The sequence below is a fragment of the Diceros bicornis genome, chromosome 13, assembly GCF_020826845.1.
Source record: "Diceros bicornis minor isolate mBicDic1 chromosome 13, mDicBic1.mat.cur, whole genome shotgun sequence".
Lineage (NCBI taxonomy): Eukaryota > Metazoa > Chordata > Mammalia > Perissodactyla > Rhinocerotidae > Diceros > Diceros bicornis.
The window spans coordinates 33,368,787-33,388,847 of record NC_080752.1 but is presented as its reverse complement, the minus strand read 5'-3'; the positions used below and the strand labels follow the sequence as shown (position 1 = coordinate 33,388,847).

Here is a 20,061-nt window from a genome sequence, read left to right as displayed (position 1 = left end):
AGGGAAAGAGACATTCACTTGTTCTTTCTTTGATTCAGCAAATGCTTATTAAAGGCCTATATGACATGTTCTGGGTCCCATGGTAGCCACCCTGGCCACTGGGAGTACAAGGCCCATGGCCTCCCTGGAGAACCCAGCAACGCCATCTTAGGTCCTCCTGGGGCTGTCCCACCTCCATCACGTGCCCTCGTCTCGTTCCTTCACTTCTTTCAGGCTCTGCTCCAAGTCTCCTCCTGGAGAGGCCTCCCCGACCACCAGATCCGAAAGAGTCCCCACCCCCTTGTCACTCTCTGCCCTGAGTCCTGCCATGTATGTCCTCAGCGCTCATCCCCACTGGACATTTTGTTTGATATTGCCTCGTTTATGGCCTGTCTCTCCCTTTCCAGACTGTGGGCTCTGCGAGAGCAAAGTCTTTGTCTCTGTTGCAGACTGGTGTTCCCGGGGCCCAGCAGTGTGCCACAGCACAGGAGATGCTCGATCAATATGGAGCGTGAATGCACTGAGGGCAGAAACAGGAGCCTGAAGGAGCTTGCCCCTGCCTTCCAGCTGGGACCAGGGCTGAGCAGCCGGGAGAAGGGGGCGCTCCGCCCCGGCTGCGCCCCAGGGCCTCGCTTGGCCCTGTCCCTGCCTCTGGCCTGCTTACAGGCTGCATGGCCAGTCCACTTTGGTTCGTTTCTCCACTGGCCTCACTCTCTTTGAGAGTGTATGTTTGCCCCGGGAGTAAACACCTGAAGTGTCCTCTGTGTGTGTGTGTGTGTGTGTGTGTGTGTGTGTGTGTGTGTGCATGTGTGTGCAGAAGTGTGGAGAGGAGCAGGGCAGGAGCTGCTGACCTCGGGGGTGGGGCAGCCCCAGCAGCGAGGCCTGGTGACAGCCTCTCCTCCGCATGAAGAACATGCCTGAGCCCCATGTGACCATTCCTCATGGCTCTTCTGGGAATTTGTTTATTTAGAGAAGATGGAGATTCTTTCTCATACAACTCTTAAGCCCTCTGACCCATTCTGGCTTAGAAAGCAGGAAGTAGCTTGAGTGTGGAAACCATTCTGAGTAGGAACAAATACTTTCTTCCTTTTATCTCACAGCCTCCCTCCCCCCTCCTCCTCAACTAATCCCACCTCATAATAGAAACTCAAAATCACGGGCATCCGGTCAACAATCCATTCCAGCAAACACGTGCAGAGTTGGACGGGGTCTGGTGTGGGCAGGGACCTTGTGCCCCCTCCCCTGCACCCAGCACAGGGCCTGGCATACAGCAGGCACTCAATAGTTGTTGAACAAGTGAATGAACATGGGCCGGGTCCTGCACTAAGAGCTTGGGATTCCAACAGGAGTGAGACCCGCTGCCTGCCCCGCACAGCTTACGGCTGCACCGACCCACTGTAGCCCCTGCTCGTGGCCGCCCTGAGCAACAAGGAGCCACTTCTGTTCAAGTGCTCTGGACAGAGATTGATGGGAGCCAAGGACAGCTGGCTGGGCCGCCGGGCCCTTTCGTTCAAGCTGTGTGCGGCCCTGGCTCACTGCTCTTTGGCAGGGGAAAGGCATCTTGGAGAAGCAGGAAGGCAAGCTGACACATTTGGCCCCGTTTCCAAGGGAAAATTCAAAGCCCGTTACTGAAACGCCTCGCTCTCTGGTTTCATAAAGCAAAGGGGAGAAGGATATCCCCGACTCCAGGACACCCGAGGCCTCGAGGAACCACTGCACCCCACAGTCAGCCTACCTCGGACAATGGGGAGCATCACAGCCCCAGCCACGGGGACAGAATGTGGGTGCCACCTTTGAGGACGGCGTGGTGAAGGCTGTTCTTACTCTCGCTCCCCAGGTGCTGCACAGCTGGGACTTCCAGGCACACAAAGGCTTCTGGGCAGGCACCCTGAGAGAATTCACCAGGAGACCGCCATGGAGCATAAATGGGATGGCTGTTTGGGAAGCAGTTTGCCCCTATCAGGCACAATTTAGGATGTCTCTGGACCCAGCAATTTCACATCTAGGAATTTGTTCTGCATACGTACAATGATATTAACTACAGCATCGTGCAAAGGAAAAACAACTTAAATGTCCATCAATAGGGGACTGGTTGGACAAAAGGGTCACAGTGGAATTCTATGCAGCCATTTAAAAGAATGAGGTAGATCTTTACAGACTTACTTGCAAGATGCCCATCAAATAGTGTCATGTGGAAAAAAGTTGCAGGATATATGTGGCTTGATAGCATTATTTTGCAAAAAAAGATCTATTACATAAATATACGTATATATAGGTTTGTGTGTATAAATAACATTTATTTCTCAACAAGCCCAAGAGGTGGTGACTGTTGTGATTCTCACTTTCCAGACGAGGGGACTGGCAGAGAGTAACCTCCCCGAGGTCACAGAGTTTCTGAATGGAGGAGTTGGGATTGGAACCCAGGCCAACTGGACCAAGCCTGGCCTCCAACCATTGCACAGTCATGATTGTATGAGGATATGGAGGCCTCTGTGAGGAAACAGTCTGATGGCACTCATGCCAAACTGCTGACAGCCGTAACCTCTGGTGACTGCCATCGGAGGGACAGGACTGCTGCTTTTTACTCTATACATTTCACACAAGCAAGTAATATTTTTGGAACTTACAACAAAAATATTTTCAAAAGCCACCATTGGGCTCTTTCTTAACATGTCCTGGGTGCCCAGGACTGGCGGGCACTCACCTCTTGGCTGCTCAAGGAAATATCGGTGTGGACGGGTTCTATCTGCACCGAGATGTCACACATCTGCGTCATATTCCCGGGCTTCTGTTCCTTCTCTTTGTGCAGCTGGAGTTTGTGTTTCTCTTGGGAGGCCCTAGGGCAGAGAAGATGAGTCACCGGGCAGCAGCCTGGCCGGCAGCACAAGGTTCCGGGAACCACGAGTTACTTTTGCAATCACCAGCAGAACAGGAAAAGGAACTCCATTTTTACAGGTAACTGGAAATGTCAAGCCTTCGCGTCTCCTGTCCACAGATTTCTAGAGAATCTGGTTTCAGGGGACTTCAAGGAGAGTGGCCAGGGTGGTAGGCACCTACCCGTCCCCGCTTCCTACACTGGCTCTGCGGGACGCCTGCTGTGCCATCTACAGGGGAGTTTACTACGTGTCTGCTATTTCTAACACTTTGTCTGTGTTAATCGTTCTATTTCTCATAACAATCCTATGAGGTGGGGACTCTCCTTACCCCATTTCACAGACAAGGAAAGAGACACACGGCAATTTGCCTGTGATCACGGAGCTTGTAAGTGGAGGCGCCTGGCTTTGAACCCAGGCAGCCTGGGTCTGGAGCCTATTTTTGTAACTGCTAGGTGGACCTGCCTTGGCCATGAGCCACGAGGCCATGCAGCCACAGGGTATACACGAGACATCAATCATACCGACCCTGTCTTGGGGAAAACATTATTCTTACAGCAAAATATGGATAGGCTATGGATGAAAACAGAAACTCACGTGTATTTTTTAGACTAATCCATGGGATGATGGTATTTTATATTGATTTTAAGCTGACCTCTGACACCCCCAGTTTACACATTTGTTCAATAAATATTCATTAAGTTCCCTATGTGCCTGGCACTGTGTGAATGCTGGGAGTAGATATCAGGCAAGGTCTATACAGACCCTGTCCTCATGGGGAAGCCAGACAATTAAAAAGACAATTGCAGCCTGGCTGTGTGAGAAGTGGAGTGCAGGGGCTGAGGGACCCCAGGCAGAGCAGGAGCCCTGGGCTATGTTTGGTGAGGGTGAGTGATGGAGGGCTTCCTGGAAGAAGTGGCATTTAAGCTGAGACCTGTCATCTGGAATGTTGGGAAGGAATGTTTGAGAAGCACAGAACTAAGCAAAGCCCTTTTTTAACTGATGAGGCTGTGAAGAAATGAAACACGTGTCATTCATTCATCCATTCAAATCTTCAATCAGCATTTACTGAGCCCCCTTCTCTCTGTGCAAGGCTCCTCCGGCACCTTCCACCACACCTGAGCGTCTCCTTGAGGACCTCCAGCTCCCGGTCCTTCTTTTCCACCAGGCTGGTCACCTGTGCCATCTTTTCCTTGAGCACACTCAGCTCTCTGCTTTGTTGCTGGACCAGTGCCACGTTCCGCTCCAGTTGCATCTTCTGCTTCTCGTTAAGCTCCCCTGGGAGTGACATGAATGCTGGTGAGGGGGTATCCCACTTGGGTCTCCACTAGAGCCACAGCAGATCTGCCAGGCCTACAAGAACCGCCAGGCAGGTCCACCCTCCAGGAATTCTCGGGGGGCTTCAGCAACGGCCAGGAGGCCTGCTCGTGTCTGCAAACGACAGCAAAATAGCACAGCAGCCTCACCTTCTAGCCAGCGCTGGGTCTACGAGACAGGGTGCTCTTGCCTTACCCCGGCGCTACGGGCAGATGCTGTCAGGGCCCCGCCTATGTGCCTCTGGCATTTTAGGGCACTCTGGCAGACTCGCAGCTGCCTGCTTCTGCCTCTGTTTGCCGAGGGTGTTCTAAGGCCTCTGGAGTCTGCTCTGCTCGTGTGTCTGCCAGGTGCAACAGCCTCCAACCAGAGACAGGTGGAGACGAGTGCACGGCCCAGCTCCTTCCCGGGAGCTCCACCCTGTCCCCTGGCAGTGCCCCGCAGAACGAAGCTCCAGTGTCTGCTGTGGCCCCTGACTGACAACACAGGCGTTATCTGCTTTCCCTTTCCTGTCTCACTTCCAGCTCCACTGCGGCTGTTTCCTGGGATCACCTCTCAAATAAGCTGCCTGCAGTGGAATTCCGGCCTTAGGATCTGCTTCTGGGAAAACCCAAACTAAGACATCTGCATTACCTGGAATCTTTGTAGCAACCCTACAAGGTAGTTACTATTAACATCCCACTTCACAGATGCAGAAACTGAGGCTCAGAGAGGTAAAGTGATGTGCCTAAAGTCATGCAACTAATAAACAGCAGATCCAGAATTGGGTCCAATGTCTTCTGATTCTAGAACTGGACTTGGTAACCTCTCTACTATACTTTCTCACACCTTGGTATGGAAAAATCATTCTTCTTTGAAAAATTCAGCCACAAATGCCTTGGGAGCATTAACAAGTACAGCCACAGGGAGCAAATACCACTGAAGGTTTTGGGATGCACGGGTTTTGAGATGGGGACAAGACAAGAAGAGCCTCCTCACCCTCCCTCCACTTCCCCAAACCTAGTTACATCTCCTGACTCCTGCCTGCCTAGGCCTTTTGGCTTGATAGAAGCTAGGGATGGAATATGGAAACAGGAAGAAGGGAGGCGGGAATAAAAGGATGGGAGAAGAGAAGAAGAGCAAAGTAGGAATACTCAGCCAGACTTGTTAGTGTCTGGGTAGAATAGAGTAGAACTCAGGGTTATTTCGCCCCTTCTAGGTGGCCCCTAATGCCCACATCACCCCTGGGAAGAGGGTGTGTGTGGGGTGACTCTGCATCAGAGGAAGGGGAGGCCCAGGGAGAACACCTTCCTTTAGGTCCCGAAGCTGGCGAGTGCTAGGCTTGTGCAGGCTGGCCCGCCGCACGAAGGCCCACGATTGCCCTCCGAGCCTTTGCTCCCAGACACAAATCCTCTGTGACAGAAGGAGATTCTCCCCGGAGAAGAAAGTTGCATTTAAATGCGGAGGCCCAGAGCCCTCTGAGAGCGCTCCCCGTGGCCCCCTGATGTGGAATCAGTGCCATATCCAGGATGCAGCTTTTGCCGACCCTGAGTTTCAAGGGCTGGAACAGCCCAGGACAGGAGGTCAAGCGGGATTTTTAGTGCCAAGCTTTCTCACTCCTGAGCCCCTTTCTTCCCTTTCTCGCAGTGGGTCAGGAAGTCAGCAGACACAGGCAGTTGTACAGACCTCTCAAATCTGACATTCGGCCGTGGGCTTCTGTAAGGTTTTTCCTTAAGTTCATGATGACCTCCTGCTGAGACAGGATTTCCTTCTGAGCAGTCAATAAATCCTCTCTGAAATTCACAAAAAAAGGCAAAGTCAGTGCAACTCAGTCTCCGTGGTGCCTGGAAGGGCCAAGAACAAATGCAAAGTGATCCCCAACCAATGATGGTCCACGTGATACCAGTCCCAGCAAGGGGGATAGGGATGCCCCTTTAAAAATTCTCGAGCCAGCCCTGATGGCCTAGTGGTTAAAGTTTGGCGCACTCTGCTTCAGTGGCCTGGGTTGCGTTCCTGGGCACGGAATGACACCACCCATCTGTCAGTAGCCATGCTGTGGCAGCGGCTCACATAGAAGAACCAGAAGGACTCACAACTAGAATACACAACTACGTACTGGAGCTTTGGGGAGGGAAAAAATTCTCAAAACAAAAATTCGTTTTGATGCACCTTCATTCAAAAGAAATACTTTGAGATAGAACAAAGGATCCTGGCTGGGTGGGGTCTGAGGTTGAAATATGACTTGCATGTGGGTGGCACCTCTTCCTGCTGAGCTTCCGTCAGCGTGAATAGATATGCTTGTGGACTTTTGATCTTTGGTGGAAAGAGGAGGGAAGATTATTTTTTGTGGTTCAGGGTTTCTTTGAGGGTGAGAAAGAAGAGAGAGAGGAGGACAGTACGGCTCCCATTCTCTCACCAGCTACTTTTAATTCCTGATGGAGAGGGTTGGGGCCAGCAGTGGATGAATGGTGTTCATGGGACCCTTTGAGGAAGTGTAGGCTTTGGGGCCCAGATAATCAAAGGGGACACAGAGAGGGTGCGATGAGAACAGTTTCTTCCCCCATCACACCCCAGAGGGCAGGACATCTTGTGCACCACGACGCTCAGGGTGGTTGACAGGGAGGTTGGCTACGCGCAGTGGAGCAGTGTTCCACGGGAAGGGGGACATGCCAGCATGATGGCAGGGTGAGGGGCCTTGATAGAGGTTAAGTGCGAAGAACACGGGGTGCATTTCTGAGCAGGTGTGGGGCACCTCGGCCCTGAGGAGGACATGTTATATGTGTGTTTGTGTTGGGGACAGGAAGAGGAGCTGTGGTCTTGCACATTCCGAAGGGGATCAAGAGCCTCAGTCCTTGGGCAGGCATTAATGTCACTTGAGTTCACAGGCTTTTGAAATCCAGACTCTTCTTAGATAGACTTTTGAAGGCACAGTGCGTGTGTTTATTATAAAATAAAGCAAAATACTGGCAGGTTACATGTCAAAATAAAAAAAGATTGGTGATCATTGGAATGGAAATAACTATAAATATATACACATATACATATGTGTGTGTGTGTACATGTCTGTCTGTCTACGTATCTGCCTGTCTATCTAATCTCCTTGGCTATAACTCTTCCAATTTGAGGATGAAACTTTAGGACTCAAGGGCGGGCATAAGCTAATAGTGGACCAGAGAAGAGCAATGTGGGTGTGGATTCTTTTCAAGTCATGGCTACTGTTGTCCTCAGAGAGAGTCCGACCAGGAGGACTCAGTTAGGAACTTTTCAAAACGTGGAGGCTGGGTAGCTTTGCCTTTTTAGGGTAAAACCCCAATGACATTAGGCTTTGGTAACTGGTATTTGGTGCAAGGATCAGGCTGGTGGTTTGTCTTCTTTGGGAAACTTTCTGAATCCTTTCTCTGCATCACATTAGTGCCTTCCTGTTTATATGCTGCTTGGCAGTGGCTTTCTGGATCTTTCCCATCCATGGGTTTTGTTTCTCTGGAAATTGTCAGTTCCCTGAGGCTCAAAGTATGGACTTTTGGATTGGGAGGGATCTTCAAGGTCATTTAGTCCAACCTCTTAACTTTTAAGCCCCTCCAGGACCCCACTCCACCAAGTGGTCTCCACTGTCTGAAACCTCCACTGTCTGCTTATAATACCCAGGAATGGGCTTGCCTTGAGCAGGTACTCAGGAAAAATAGCTAACCATAGCATTAGTTAGCATTTACCAAGCAATTTCCACACGCCCAGCATGTACCTCCTGATTTTAAAAACAAAGAAGCTAAGGCACAGAAAGCCTGTTACTTGCCCAGGGCCACACACCTGGAGGGTGTTGAGTTGGGATTTGAACATAGATCTACCCACATCTTTACATGACGCCATCCTGACTTGCTAGGGGAATCAAGAAGACCCGAGACTCAACTCCTTTTTGGGATTCTGACAACGTGGCCAGAGCAGCGGTTTTGGTCTGTGCTCATACACCCTTCGGGTACTCACATCAAGTGGTCGCAGACTGCGTCTTTAGCGCTGCTTTCCAACGGGGGCACCGCGGGAGGGTCTTGCTGTGTTTCCTTCTCCTGGGCTGAATCAGGGGGACATGCGAGTGTTATTACAGTCCTCACACAAGGGATGCATTTCTTCCACGTTGCTTATCAACACACCTGCATCTTTCCCAACTTATAAACGCTCCCTACACCCTGCAGGCCTCTCCTCCTAAAGAGACCTACCATGTGTTCTGTGTCACAGGCTGGCCACCACCCCCCCGCCCCCATGTCAGCTCATAAAATCTTTCCAGCTACTCTATAAGGCAGGGATCATTAACTCCATTTATAGATGAGGAAACGGGCGCGGGAGTGACAGAAGCTGCGGGTGACCACTCGGCTAAGCTGGTGAGAGGTGGAGCCTTAGCCACTCGGTCACACTTTCTGCCCTATTTCCTCCTCTCTGCTCAGACAACAGTCTTGTCCTGTCCCCTCCTCCTACTTCCTCCTCAGCCCACTGCCTTCCTGTTTCCATCCTCACCACTCAGCCACACGTTCACTCACTCATCTATTCATTCAACAGACGCCCATGGAATGTCTGCTTTATGGCAGGCACTGATCTAAGTGTGGGGCGACAAAGATGTGGTCACCCTTCAGGTCCCAGCTTAAACATCCCCCCTCTGACCTGGACCTAGGTTGGGAAACAGTCCCACTCCATGCCCTCTCTGTGGAGGGTCATGCTGGGTCACCGTCAGAGCAGTAATTTGGTTAACTGCAGGGACGCTGCCTGGCTTGTCCATCACCAAATCCCAGTGCCTTGGAACATAATAGATGCCTAATTAAGAGTGCTGAGGGAATGAATGCATGAGGTGAGCCCTGACAGCTCGTCAATTGGCTTGAGACTAGGACCGTGGTCCTCAACCAGGGGTGAGTTTGCCCCCCAGGGGACATTTGGCAATGTTGGGAGACATTTTTGGATGTCACACTGGGGTGGAGGGTGCTCTGGCATCTAGTGGGTAGAGACCAGGGATGCTACTCAGTACCCTACAGGGCACAGGACGGCCCCACGGCAGAGACTCATCCAGCCCCAAAAGTCAACACTGCCAAGGTTGAGAAACCTAGGCCTGAGGCTTCTACTTCCAGAACTCTTCTCCGAGAGCTTGGTGTCTTTGCAATGAGATGCATCATTTAGGGCAAATAAGTGCTCACAATTCTGAGTTCTTTTTTCAGCCTCTTTTCTTTTTTTTTATAAGAGACAAACCCCGGCTGGTTATGCAAGTGCATTAGACAAAGTCGCAGATTGCTGATGGCAGAAAGAAGCCTTTGAAAGGCCCCCGCCTGGGATGTTTCCATGTGGAAAAGATGATTCCCAGTCACGCTGCTCTGACACCCTCATGGCCCTGGCAGCCTGTGCGCCTCACTGGCTCACTGGCTCGGCACAACGGGTGTCCTGACTCACTGTTGTTACTTCTGTCTAACCTGCGCCTTGAGGGCCCCTAACCTTGTTGCATAACAAGAAGAAAAGGGGCCTGCGGAGAATAAACGAGCTTTCCCATGAGGCACAGCCTTTTCTTGTCCATCAGCCTATGGGCCCCGCAGGATAATCAGAACCTGCCCCAAACGCTAAGGTCTCCTCCGCATCTCTACGGACCAACCTGGGTCATTGTCCTTCAAAGTTGCGATCTCGCCTTCTATTTTTTTATGGTGTTCGCTCACTTTTTGGAGTCTTTCTTGGAGGCTCACGATCGTCTGGGAGTGCTGTTTGATTTGCTCCTTGTATTCCATGATTTCTTCCTCAAATCCGTGTTTTTGTGATTCCTGTTCTTCCTGGAGGGCCTTTACCATCTGCTGTTGCAGCTGTATCCGCTCCTCCATCATGATCTGGGAAGATGGAGAAACGATTTATGTGCTCTTGGCAGCTGGATATGATGACAATAACAAGCCTAACGATATGCCTCCCTTTGCACCCACAGCCACTGACCTCGGTCCCACCTCAGGGCCTTTGCATATGCTGTTCCCGCTGCCTGGTATACTCCTCGCCTAGCTCCTTGCATGGCTGACTCCTTCTCATGTTTCAGGTCTCAGCTCCAATGTCACCTCCTCAGAGAGGCCCTTCTTAACTGCTTATCTAAAGCAGCAGCCCAAGACACTTTCTATTCCAGCATTGTGTTTTATTTTCCCTGAGGTGTTTATCACCACCTGAATTATTTCATTTCTTTATTTCTCACTCCCACTAGAACATAAGCTCCAGGAGAGCAGAAACTTATCTTTTCTTATTACCGATATACCCACAGCATCAGTGCCTAGATCCCTGCCACAGCCTCTAGACCCAAATGCTCAATAAATATTTGTTGAATTCATGAATGCAGAGTTTTATAAGAAAAAAGCTAATGAATGTGTATTTCTGAAAAACAAAAATGACTGATCCCCAAATGGGGAATCAGACCCTCTCGCATGACCGCCCTCTCCCTCCTCGGGCTCTTCTTGGTGCTTCCATCTCAGTGCCTCCTCCTCGTGCCCCTCCTGTTCTCCGACTGCACCTTCTTTGGCTCTCTCACTGACGTCGTACTCCTGCTCCTGATTCCAGGTTGACATGTTGGGCCTGGGCCTCCCGTCTCCTCCCGACGTGTAAATTCTTTGCCTGAGAAGCTCACGCGCGCCCGCTGTTTCACCAATTATGCCGACAAGGCTGTCTTCTAAATTTAGATGTCTTGCCTTGCTTTCTCCTCCAATTTCTACTGTACCACCAAAAGTCTGGGGCACTTTTGAACTTTGAACCCCACCCTCACCTCAGTCTGAACTCTCCATCTTCTCCAGAAGAGAGTTCCTCCCCAATAGGAGACCCTCCCGCCCCGACCTCCATGTCCCTCACTATGCCACCACCTGCCATCATCTCCCTGGTGCCCTGGCTTGAAGCTTTCCTTTCTCCTTTGGCACCTCCCTCTCCTTGGTTCTCATGTTCTGTCAATCAGTCATCAAGTCCTGCCACTTCTCTTGTAACTCTCTCTATAGCAACTCTGTCCTTCTCATTCCTCTGTCACCCCAAGTGTCCAGGTCCTTATGATTCTGGACTACAGCAACCCAGCCACTGCGTGCCACACCCAGAGGTGGTCTGTCTAACTCCAGTCCCTCTCAAATTCACTTTGTGTACTTCTGCCAGATTAATTCTCATTACCTCCTTGCCCACAGGCCCGTGGGTTGAATGTATGAATGACAGACGAGTGCAATATTGAGCCCTGATGGCGGAGGGCCTTGAATGCTGAGCTAAAATTTTACAACATTATCTTAGAGTCTGCAGAATAGTCACTTAAAGTCTGCAGAATAGTCACTGATCACTAAATTCTGGGGTTCCTCAGTCCTTCACCCTGATTCTGTGAGGACCCTGTATTGCAACATCTTAGAAGGCCCTGGACAGAGGGCATCATAGCCTCTGTTTACCTTTCATACTAAACCAGTGCTTCTCAACAGAGGGCGAGTTTGCTCCCCGACTCCAGCCCAGGGACATTTGGCAAAGTCTAAAAACATTTTTGATTGTCACAACTGGGGGGAGGGTGCTACTGGCATCTAGCGGGTAGAGACCAGGGATGGTGCTAAGTCATCCTACAATACACAGAACAGCGCCACAAGAGAGTTATCCCACCCAGAACATCAACAGAGCCGAGGCTGAGAAGCCCTGATCTAAACCCCGCATTCTCACAGCATTGTGATCTTGCCTTGAGGGAAAAATTCTCCTGTCTCCAGAAGGCAACAACTTACCATTTTTGTCTTGGCAGTTTCCAGTTCGGCTAACGTGTCATTTAATTTCATGGTGAGGCTCTCTGCTTTTAGACTTTCAGCCGTCTTTGTTTTCTGAGTCTCTTCTACCATGGCCAGCGCGTTGTTTAACTTATTACTTAAAACATCTTCTTTTTGCACTTTTAAATCTATTTCCTAGACAAACAACAAACATCAAATTAACAGAAATTCAGGAATAAATATTTTCCCTCCCCTCCCCCTCCCCTGTTTTCAGAGAAGGAGGTGAACTCGATTCTGTTGTTTTTCTGTTGCTCCTTTTAAGTCCAAAGTCCATGCTTTCTCTGGAAGGTTCCAACTATTACAGAACTCTTTTTTATATTCAGCTGAGATCTGTCTCCTTGTGATTTCTGGTCTCTGAGCTCAGTTCTGTCACCTGAAGCCCACTGAGTAAGTTTTATTTCTCTTTTATGAGACAGCCCTTTAAATATTTGAGGGGGCTGTCATGTCTCTCTCTAAATCTATTTTCCAGGATAAGCGTGCTGAGTTCCTTCAGCCCTTCATCACAGGACCTGCCTTCAGAACATTCCTCCACTCTCCTCTGGCTTCGGCCCCGGGATGACCTCCCCTCTTTCCTCCGGGCCCCAGCAAGATTGGACTCCAGTCGCCATATGCTTGCACATCTTAGCCCTCCTCCCGGAGCCCATTCTTCCAATCTTCGACTGTCAAAATTCTACTCTCCTCCTTGAGTCCCTCCTGAAATAATGTGGAATGTGGGCTTTGTGACAGGTATGTGCTGGGGGCTTTACGAACACTATATACTTATTTGACTTTATTTTTAAGAGCTGTTTAGGATCACAGAAAAATTGGGAGGAAGGTACAGAGATTTCCCATGTACCCCCTGTCCCCACACGTGCACAGCCTCCCCCATTATCAACATCAGCACCAGACGGTACATTTGTTACAACTGATGAACCTACACTGACACCTGATTATCACCCAGAGTCCATAGTTTACATTAGCGTTCACTCTTGGTGTTGTATATTCTACGGGTTTGACAAATGTATAATGACACGTACCCACCGTTGTAGGATCACACAGAGTATTTTCACTGCCTTCAAAACCCCCTGTGCTCCACCTATGCATCTCTCCCCGGCACCAACCCCATCATTTTACTGTCTCCATAGTTTTGCCTTTTCCAGCATGTCGTATAGTTGGAATCACACTGTGTGTAGCCTTGTCATGATCATTATTTAATGCAATCTAAAATACATTCCTGAGGTGTTGTGCTGGGCATTCTCAGACTCTGTTGGCGGCAGTGTAAACTGGCATGACCTTTCTGGAGGGTCTTTTGGGAACATGTATCATGAGCCTGAAAATGTTCATACCCTGGGACCTGGTAATCCCACTTTTCGGAATTTATCAAAAGGACACAACCACGCACGTGCACAAAGACTGATGCACAGGGTTGTTCAGCTAACCAGGTTTTACACCAGCGAAAAGAGAGAGAGCGCCCCAGTGCCCGACCGTAGGAGAGGGGTAAGCGAATCGGGGTCCACCCAACACAGTGCAAACCCAGGTCATCCTTCAATAGCAGGTGGCATCCACAATGTTCAGTGGCATGGAGATAGCATGCACATCAGCTTGCACAGCATAACAGTGTAAATCACTTTGTAATAAATCGATATTTGTCAATATCTAGAATAATGATCAATATATACAGGTCTGGAAGGAATCACATCAAAATGTCACTAGTGGTAACTCTGCTCAGTGGAATCATAGGCAGTTTATTTTCTTCTGAGTGATTTTCTGTATTTTCAAAATTTTCTAGAGCAAACAGTTGCTTCTTTTATAATTGGGAAAGGAAACCGATTTTTTTTGAAAAAGCAAAACAAACCAAAACGAAAACCATTTTCATCAAGTGATGCCAGCAAGCCTCACCTGGGAGTTGCTCCATTCTCTTTGTATTGCTTCTGAACTCGGTCTCATTCTTTTTTGGGGTCTGAACATCACCGTTACTGTTGAGAAATCCCAGTGTGGACAGTGTGCAGACCTGGCCTAAGGAGATGCTCACAGGGGACATTGGTTGGCATCCCCCAGAGCAGCCTGTCACCTACAGCTCACAGCGAAACACTCCAGCTGTCCCAGAGAATCCACAAACTGAGATGGATTCTTTGATGGGCCATCAAGCTGCCTAAGGGCACAACACGCTGCCTGGCATCTTTTCTCCTTGCCAGCAACTTAGCACGTTACTCAAGGACAGGAGAACAAAGTTCCCTGCTCCCATGGGTCTGAATTTATTTTTCTCCCCTTTCTTGTATATAAATCCTATTTTCGCCTGTGTAGACGAAATCACTCTTTCCACTGCTCTTCTGTGTACACAAGTTAAGCAGCATCACATCAGCAACCCTACGTCTGAGTGGGTCTTTGACCTTCTACTTCCTTGGTCTTTCCTGGTAAATGGGGAGTCCCTGGGTTGGAGTCCGTTTCTCCTTGTCTGGAGTGATGCCACCAGCCTGCCTTGAGAGTTGTCATAAGACCTCACCCTCTTGTCACCATTGTTTCAAGGCAGTGGTTGAGGACGTTGTTGGTTGCACTGCAGAGTCCTCTATACGATGATCCTTAGGAGCAATTCTCTCTGGGTTAAGGACCAAGAGTGGTCCAATTTCCATGAGCAATTGGTCCATTTTTGTCTAGTGAATTATAAAACCAACTGGGCTTTCCCTTTCCCTATAACTGCTAGAGTAAAAATTGTGACCCATTCATTGATTTCATGATACACATTTTTTTCATTAGTCTCATTTCTGATCCATTTTATGTCCCAACTAATCCATTATAAAAATTGTAATTTCTCCTTTTCTCCTATCCCGAACTGGTCTTTTATGGACGATCCACGGTAAATCATTTGGGGAAACAAGGCTGCGTATAAACAGACCACTCCTCTTGGACCCCCTCGGCCTGCAGCATTGTGCCTGCACACAGGGAGCCTGCGCAAGCGCGCCAGCCCGGAGCTGACGAGCCTCATGTCACTTCACCCAACTCTGGTCTGCCTCCTCTGGACACGCTCCAGCTGCTCAAGGCCCCTCTAAAAAAGTGGTGCCCGGGACTGGTATGTAATCCAGATGTGGTTTACTGACTCCAGTCTCTCTCGAGCAGTGATGTTCCAAGTGCACCAGGACCACTTGGCTGCCTGTCAAAAACGCAGATTCCCGAGTCCACCCTACAGACAGTGAATCAGAGTCTCTGGGGTGAGGCCCAGGAAATGGGCATTTAAAATACATTCCCCAATGATTCTAGGCATGCTGATGTTTGGGAACCTTACTTCGAAGAAAATGATCCAAGATTGATATGAATAGACTTCAAGACCTTTTCAGTCCCCTGTGGTCTTGAAAATCCTTTGAAATTATATTTATTTGTATTTCAGTTTATCCTACTGTTGTCAAGTTGTGTGTTTATCGCTTGCTTTGATTTCGAGATATCGGTCAGTGTGTGTGTGCGTGTGCGTTGTGTGTGCGTGTGTGTGTTCCTTGTACTGTTGGGACCCAGGAGGAGTGAATTATGTCCTACAGCTTGGAGGTGCCCAAGACAGGATCGTGTGCAACAACAACTTCTGCTCCCACTGCATCTACTACTCCCAGTAATAATGGTAAACGTGGGGGCCGGCCCTGTGGCATAGCGGTTAAGTCCGCGCTCCGCTGCGGCAGCCTGGGGCTTGGATCCCGGGTGCGCACCGACGCACTGCTTGTCAGGCCATGCTGTGGCGGCGTCCCACATCAAGTGGAGGAAGATGGGCATGGATGTTAGCCTGGGGCCAGTCTTCCTCAGCAAAAAGAGGAGGATTGGCAGATGTTAGCTCAGGGCTGATCTTCCTCACAGAAAAAAAAAAATCGTAAATGTGGTTTGATTATGAAGGTGATGATGATGGTGACAAGTTCTGGTGCAGAAACGACATCAAGGTGATCAGAAATTCAGGCGTCCGGATCCTGACACCCCTCTTTTACCTCTGGCAGCTGAGCCCACACAAAGCCCATGGACAGTAGAGAGAGGAGGGTGATGGAGGGTTCTGGAGTCAGAGAGCCCTGGGTTTGGATTCTGCCCCTCCACTGTCTGGCTTGGCTTGTAATAATAATAACAAAAGCGGCCAACACACATAGCATCACTGAGTGCCAATGACTTTTCTGCGTGTTCCGTGTGCACGTTAGCAATCAAGCCTTACAACTCGATGGGGTTGTTCTGTTGGTATCGTCTGTATTTCACACGGGGGGAAACCAAGGCACAGAGGTGGTAAGGAACTTGCCTATGTCCCACAGAGAGAGGTGGCAGAGGTAGGCTTTGAACCGGACCGCCTGCCTCCAGAGCCCTGCTCTCAGCCACGCTGACTCCTCCGTGCCTTTTCCTCTCTGGGACCCACACCTCTTTCTGCTTGGTTACGCGCTTCTCCAGATCTTGCACCTTTTTCTTTTCCTGCTCTGTGGCCTCCTTCGCCTTGTGTTTCTCGTAGGCGATGCTGCTCTCTGAGATCTGGAAGTCAATGACAAGCGCTTGGAGGGCGTGTGCACGGGACGGGAAGGGAAATGACATCGCAAAGGGAAGCCAGGATTAGTAACTGTTGAAACCAGTGAGTCAGGGTTGGGGAGCAAGAACTCAAGGAACAGGACGCCCGTTGGAGAGGGGAGATTCTGGCGTGCTGACCATGGTGAGAACTCGGACGTCACGTCTTGGTTAGTCGTGTGCATGGAAGAGAGAGTTATTCGTCATTCAGGATTTCTGGGCTGGTGTTCAGGAAGCGACATGCTAGTGAGTGTTCAGCTCAAGGAGTCTGGCGCTGAGCCACTGATTAAACTGGTGTGTGCTGGCACCAAGGTGGGCCCTCCTTGGGAAGTACCTGGCTTCTTGGGGGGTGGGGCAAGAGAGGCAAAGAGAGGGGAGACGCCTCCTGCCCCAGCAGGACTGATGCCTGTGGCTTCAAAGGACCCTAGTGGTCTCTCCCCAGCCTACAAAGGCTTGGTTCCAAAAACTGATGTCCAGGACGGTTCGGAACTGAGAACACACACCCCATACACCTGGTAATGGGGAGGGGATTGGAGTTCAGCCTCACCTACACAAGCCCCAGGAGGTACACAGCCAGAGTGGGGTTGAAAACCTCTATTTGCAGCTGTTGAAACTCTCTCAGTTATGTCCCCAGTCCCCCATACAAATAAAAACTTCACAAGAAAAATATTTTATATATATGTATACATGCGTAGACAAAAGACTGAGAGATATGTAAACAGTGGTTATTTTGGGGGAATTGGGATTATGGTAATTTATATTTTCTTCTTTTCACTGGTCTGTATCTTCTAAATTTTCTTTAGTGAACATGCATTATTTGGCAAAAAGAAAAACTATAGAAAATTGTTAGAGAGAATGTTATGCTGGAGGCGGGATGAGAGTTTGGGCATGTGTGGCCCCGGAGAAGAGACGATCGTCCCCACAGCCCCGCTGTTTTGGTGCAGGGTCCGAGGCCTCCATCTACCCTGCCCTGCTCTGCACACGCCCCGCCCCCCCCACCTGGGCTGTGAGTCTCCTCCCCGCACTGGCCTGGCATTTCCCACTGCCAAGTCTGCTCAAGACTGTCCAGCCCCACCCTGCCAGTCTATGTCCTGCCTGTCCCCCAACCCCCTTCCGCATGCCCGGTGGGGAGGGGTCTTTCCCTTCTTTTACTATGTGCTGCTTGGCACGTTACAAATGAAAATAATAACGATGCTACTGACCACTCTTGCACTTGTGACATGAGTGCCTGGCACCGTGCACTGAATGCAAGCCCCCAGACAGCATCTACCCAATTATCCCCATTTTGCAGGTGAGGATACTGGGGCTGTGAGTGAGGCAGTAAGAGGACAAGTAACGTGCTGAGGGCACAGCACCAGGAGGCAGTGGTGCAAGCTCGGATGTCAGCGCCCCGTCCTAACCATTCTGCCACCCGTCTTCTGGACCTTGCCTTCCCTGTCCTCCTGATTCAAACCCCACCCTACCTGGAGGTGGGAGACATGCTTATATGTTCACACTTAGGCTGGCAGAGTCTGCCACACCGCCCAGCAGGAGCCCACGCTTCAAACCCCCCCCACCCGGCCATCTGCATAAGGGAATCTCTGAGGATAGCCGCTGACCACGGTGGGGGTCCCACCCCTTAACAAGGCTTGCTCTGTGCGGTGCTGCCTCACCCCACCTGGACTCTGACCTCACTTCCCTCCACGGGCTGGCAAGTCCCACTGCCAAGGTCTTTGCTTGACTGTCCGCCCCTACCCCCGCCTGCTGTGCACACACCCTCCCTGCCCCACCTGGACTCTGACCTCACCCGTGCAGGTGCTTCACAATGAATTCATTGACTCCTCACGACAAATCTCCACGGTGGTTCCTTCACTATACCCATATTACAGATGACGGCACAGAGAGGGCAAGGGGCTTGCCCAGGGTCACACAGCATGTCAGGGCAGAGGTGGAATCTGACCAGAATCTACCCCTAGCCCACCAAGCTCTCCTGCCATGCACTGCTTTGCCCACTCTGTGCCTCGCTTCTGCTTTCTTCCCCTGACCCCTAATTTGGCTTCCGTCTTGCTCCAGCTTTATTTCATTCCTCAGGCCCGGCCCCCGCCCCCTGACTAACGCAGGTCCCCATCTTTTGCACTTGCACATGAGCCACATGACCCATTCTCTCCCCTGAGATGTTCCCCTGGTTCTCCTTCTCCCCTCCAGGTCTCATTCAATGTCACCTCCTCAGAGAGGCCCTCCCTGCCTGCAGGCCACTCTCTAAGCCACCCCCATTTGTCTCCCCCACAGCACCTGTGGCTCTGGAGTCATCCTGTGCATGTGTTTTTGAGGTGTCTGGCCCTCTACCCTAGCGGGGAAGCTCTGGAGGGCACAGCCCTGGTCCCTCTTGTGCACTGCGGGGTCCCTGACACCCTACAGGGCCTGGCATGCAGTAGATGATCAGTCAGTATTTGTGGACGGATGAAGGAGACTGAAATAAACAACTCCCTGAGTCATCAGCTCTGTGTCTGGAAGTTCCGTGAGGGCTGGCACATGTCTGTCTGTGCCCCTGCGTCCCTGGAGCCCGGCTCACGTGGCGCCATTACAGCTCACGAATGAACGTCTTCTTGGCCTCCAGGCTCCCGAGAGCCCTTCTGTGACTTCCAGGGGTTACTTGGGCGTTCAGGCTGACCTGAGTGACGTCCCTCCTTTCAGCCTTGGGGCCTGCCTCTCACAGCGGCTGGGGCGGGTGTAGCTGGTAGGCCCAGTCCCCAGGCTGGTGGGGGTGGCTGGGTGTGGATGTCTCCAGCTCTTCCCAGGCTCTTGGACACCCCTGCTCCCTCCCCAAGTCGCCCTCTCCTTGAGGGTGCACCTCTCATCCATTCTAGAAGGCACTGACCTCTGGCTCTTATTTGATGTGACCCCCGTGTGAGTTCATTGTCTACCTTATGTACTATCATGTACCATCTTACTCTGCACTGTTGTGTCTCTATCCTTCTGTCAGTCCAGGGAGGGGCTGCTTGGGAGTCTATGAACCCAGGAGGCCGGGGTCAGGAGGGAGTGTTTTCCTACTGCGCCCATGCGAGGCTGCATCATAAATACCTCTCAGTGGCAAGGAGGAGGATGCTGACTGAGGGACTGACCCAGACTCCCACCCAGGGGGTCTCTCCTGGACAGAGGTAGGTAATTGAGAAGAAAATGCTTCTGTTGAGGGCCCTCCATGTGCCGGGTGCAGTTCTAAGTACTTTATAGATGTGAACTCATTTAATCCTACGAGGCAGGGCTGTTAGCATCCTCATGTTACAGATGAGGAAACAGGCGCAGCGGTTAAGTGACTGACTGCCCTCGGTCATACAGCTAGTAAGTTGTACAACGTGATATTGGCCACTTTGGACGGAGGCTCTGCGCTGGCAACTGCTCCCTTTACACCATCCTCTCTATCAGGCACAAGGCACAGAAACACGGCCTCACGTCTGGCTTCGGAGCTCCTTCCAAAGGGCTTTTGGCTGCCACAGCCCCTGTTATCACTCTCTGCTCCTCATACCTCCTTCTGTTGGGTTAAGTGGTTCTCCAGATCTTGAACTTTTCTCTTTTCTGTCTCTAAGGCTTCCTTTGCTTTTCTTTTCTCATGGGCCATTCTGTTCTCCAAAACCTGAAAATCAATGACCAGTCTTTTTGGTTGCCTGCATTTAAGGGGACAATTGCCAATAATG

The 20,061-nt window shown here is 50.7% G+C and overlaps 1 protein-coding gene across 1 annotated transcript in view; it reads right to left on the bottom strand.

Moving 5' to 3' along the window:
* Positions 1-20,061, bottom strand: part of FHAD1 (forkhead associated phosphopeptide binding domain 1) — a 129,414-nt gene that overhangs the window by 17,986 nt on the left and 91,367 nt on the right. The window contains 8 exon segments of the mRNA XM_058552955.1: positions 2,684-2,816; positions 3,971-4,130; positions 5,832-5,938; positions 8,124-8,208; positions 9,763-9,988; positions 11,864-12,037; positions 16,253-16,360; positions 19,893-20,000. Coding sequence (XP_058408938.1) covers positions 2,684-2,816; positions 3,971-4,130; positions 5,832-5,938; positions 8,124-8,208; positions 9,763-9,988; positions 11,864-12,037; positions 16,253-16,360; positions 19,893-20,000 — 1,101 coding nt within the window.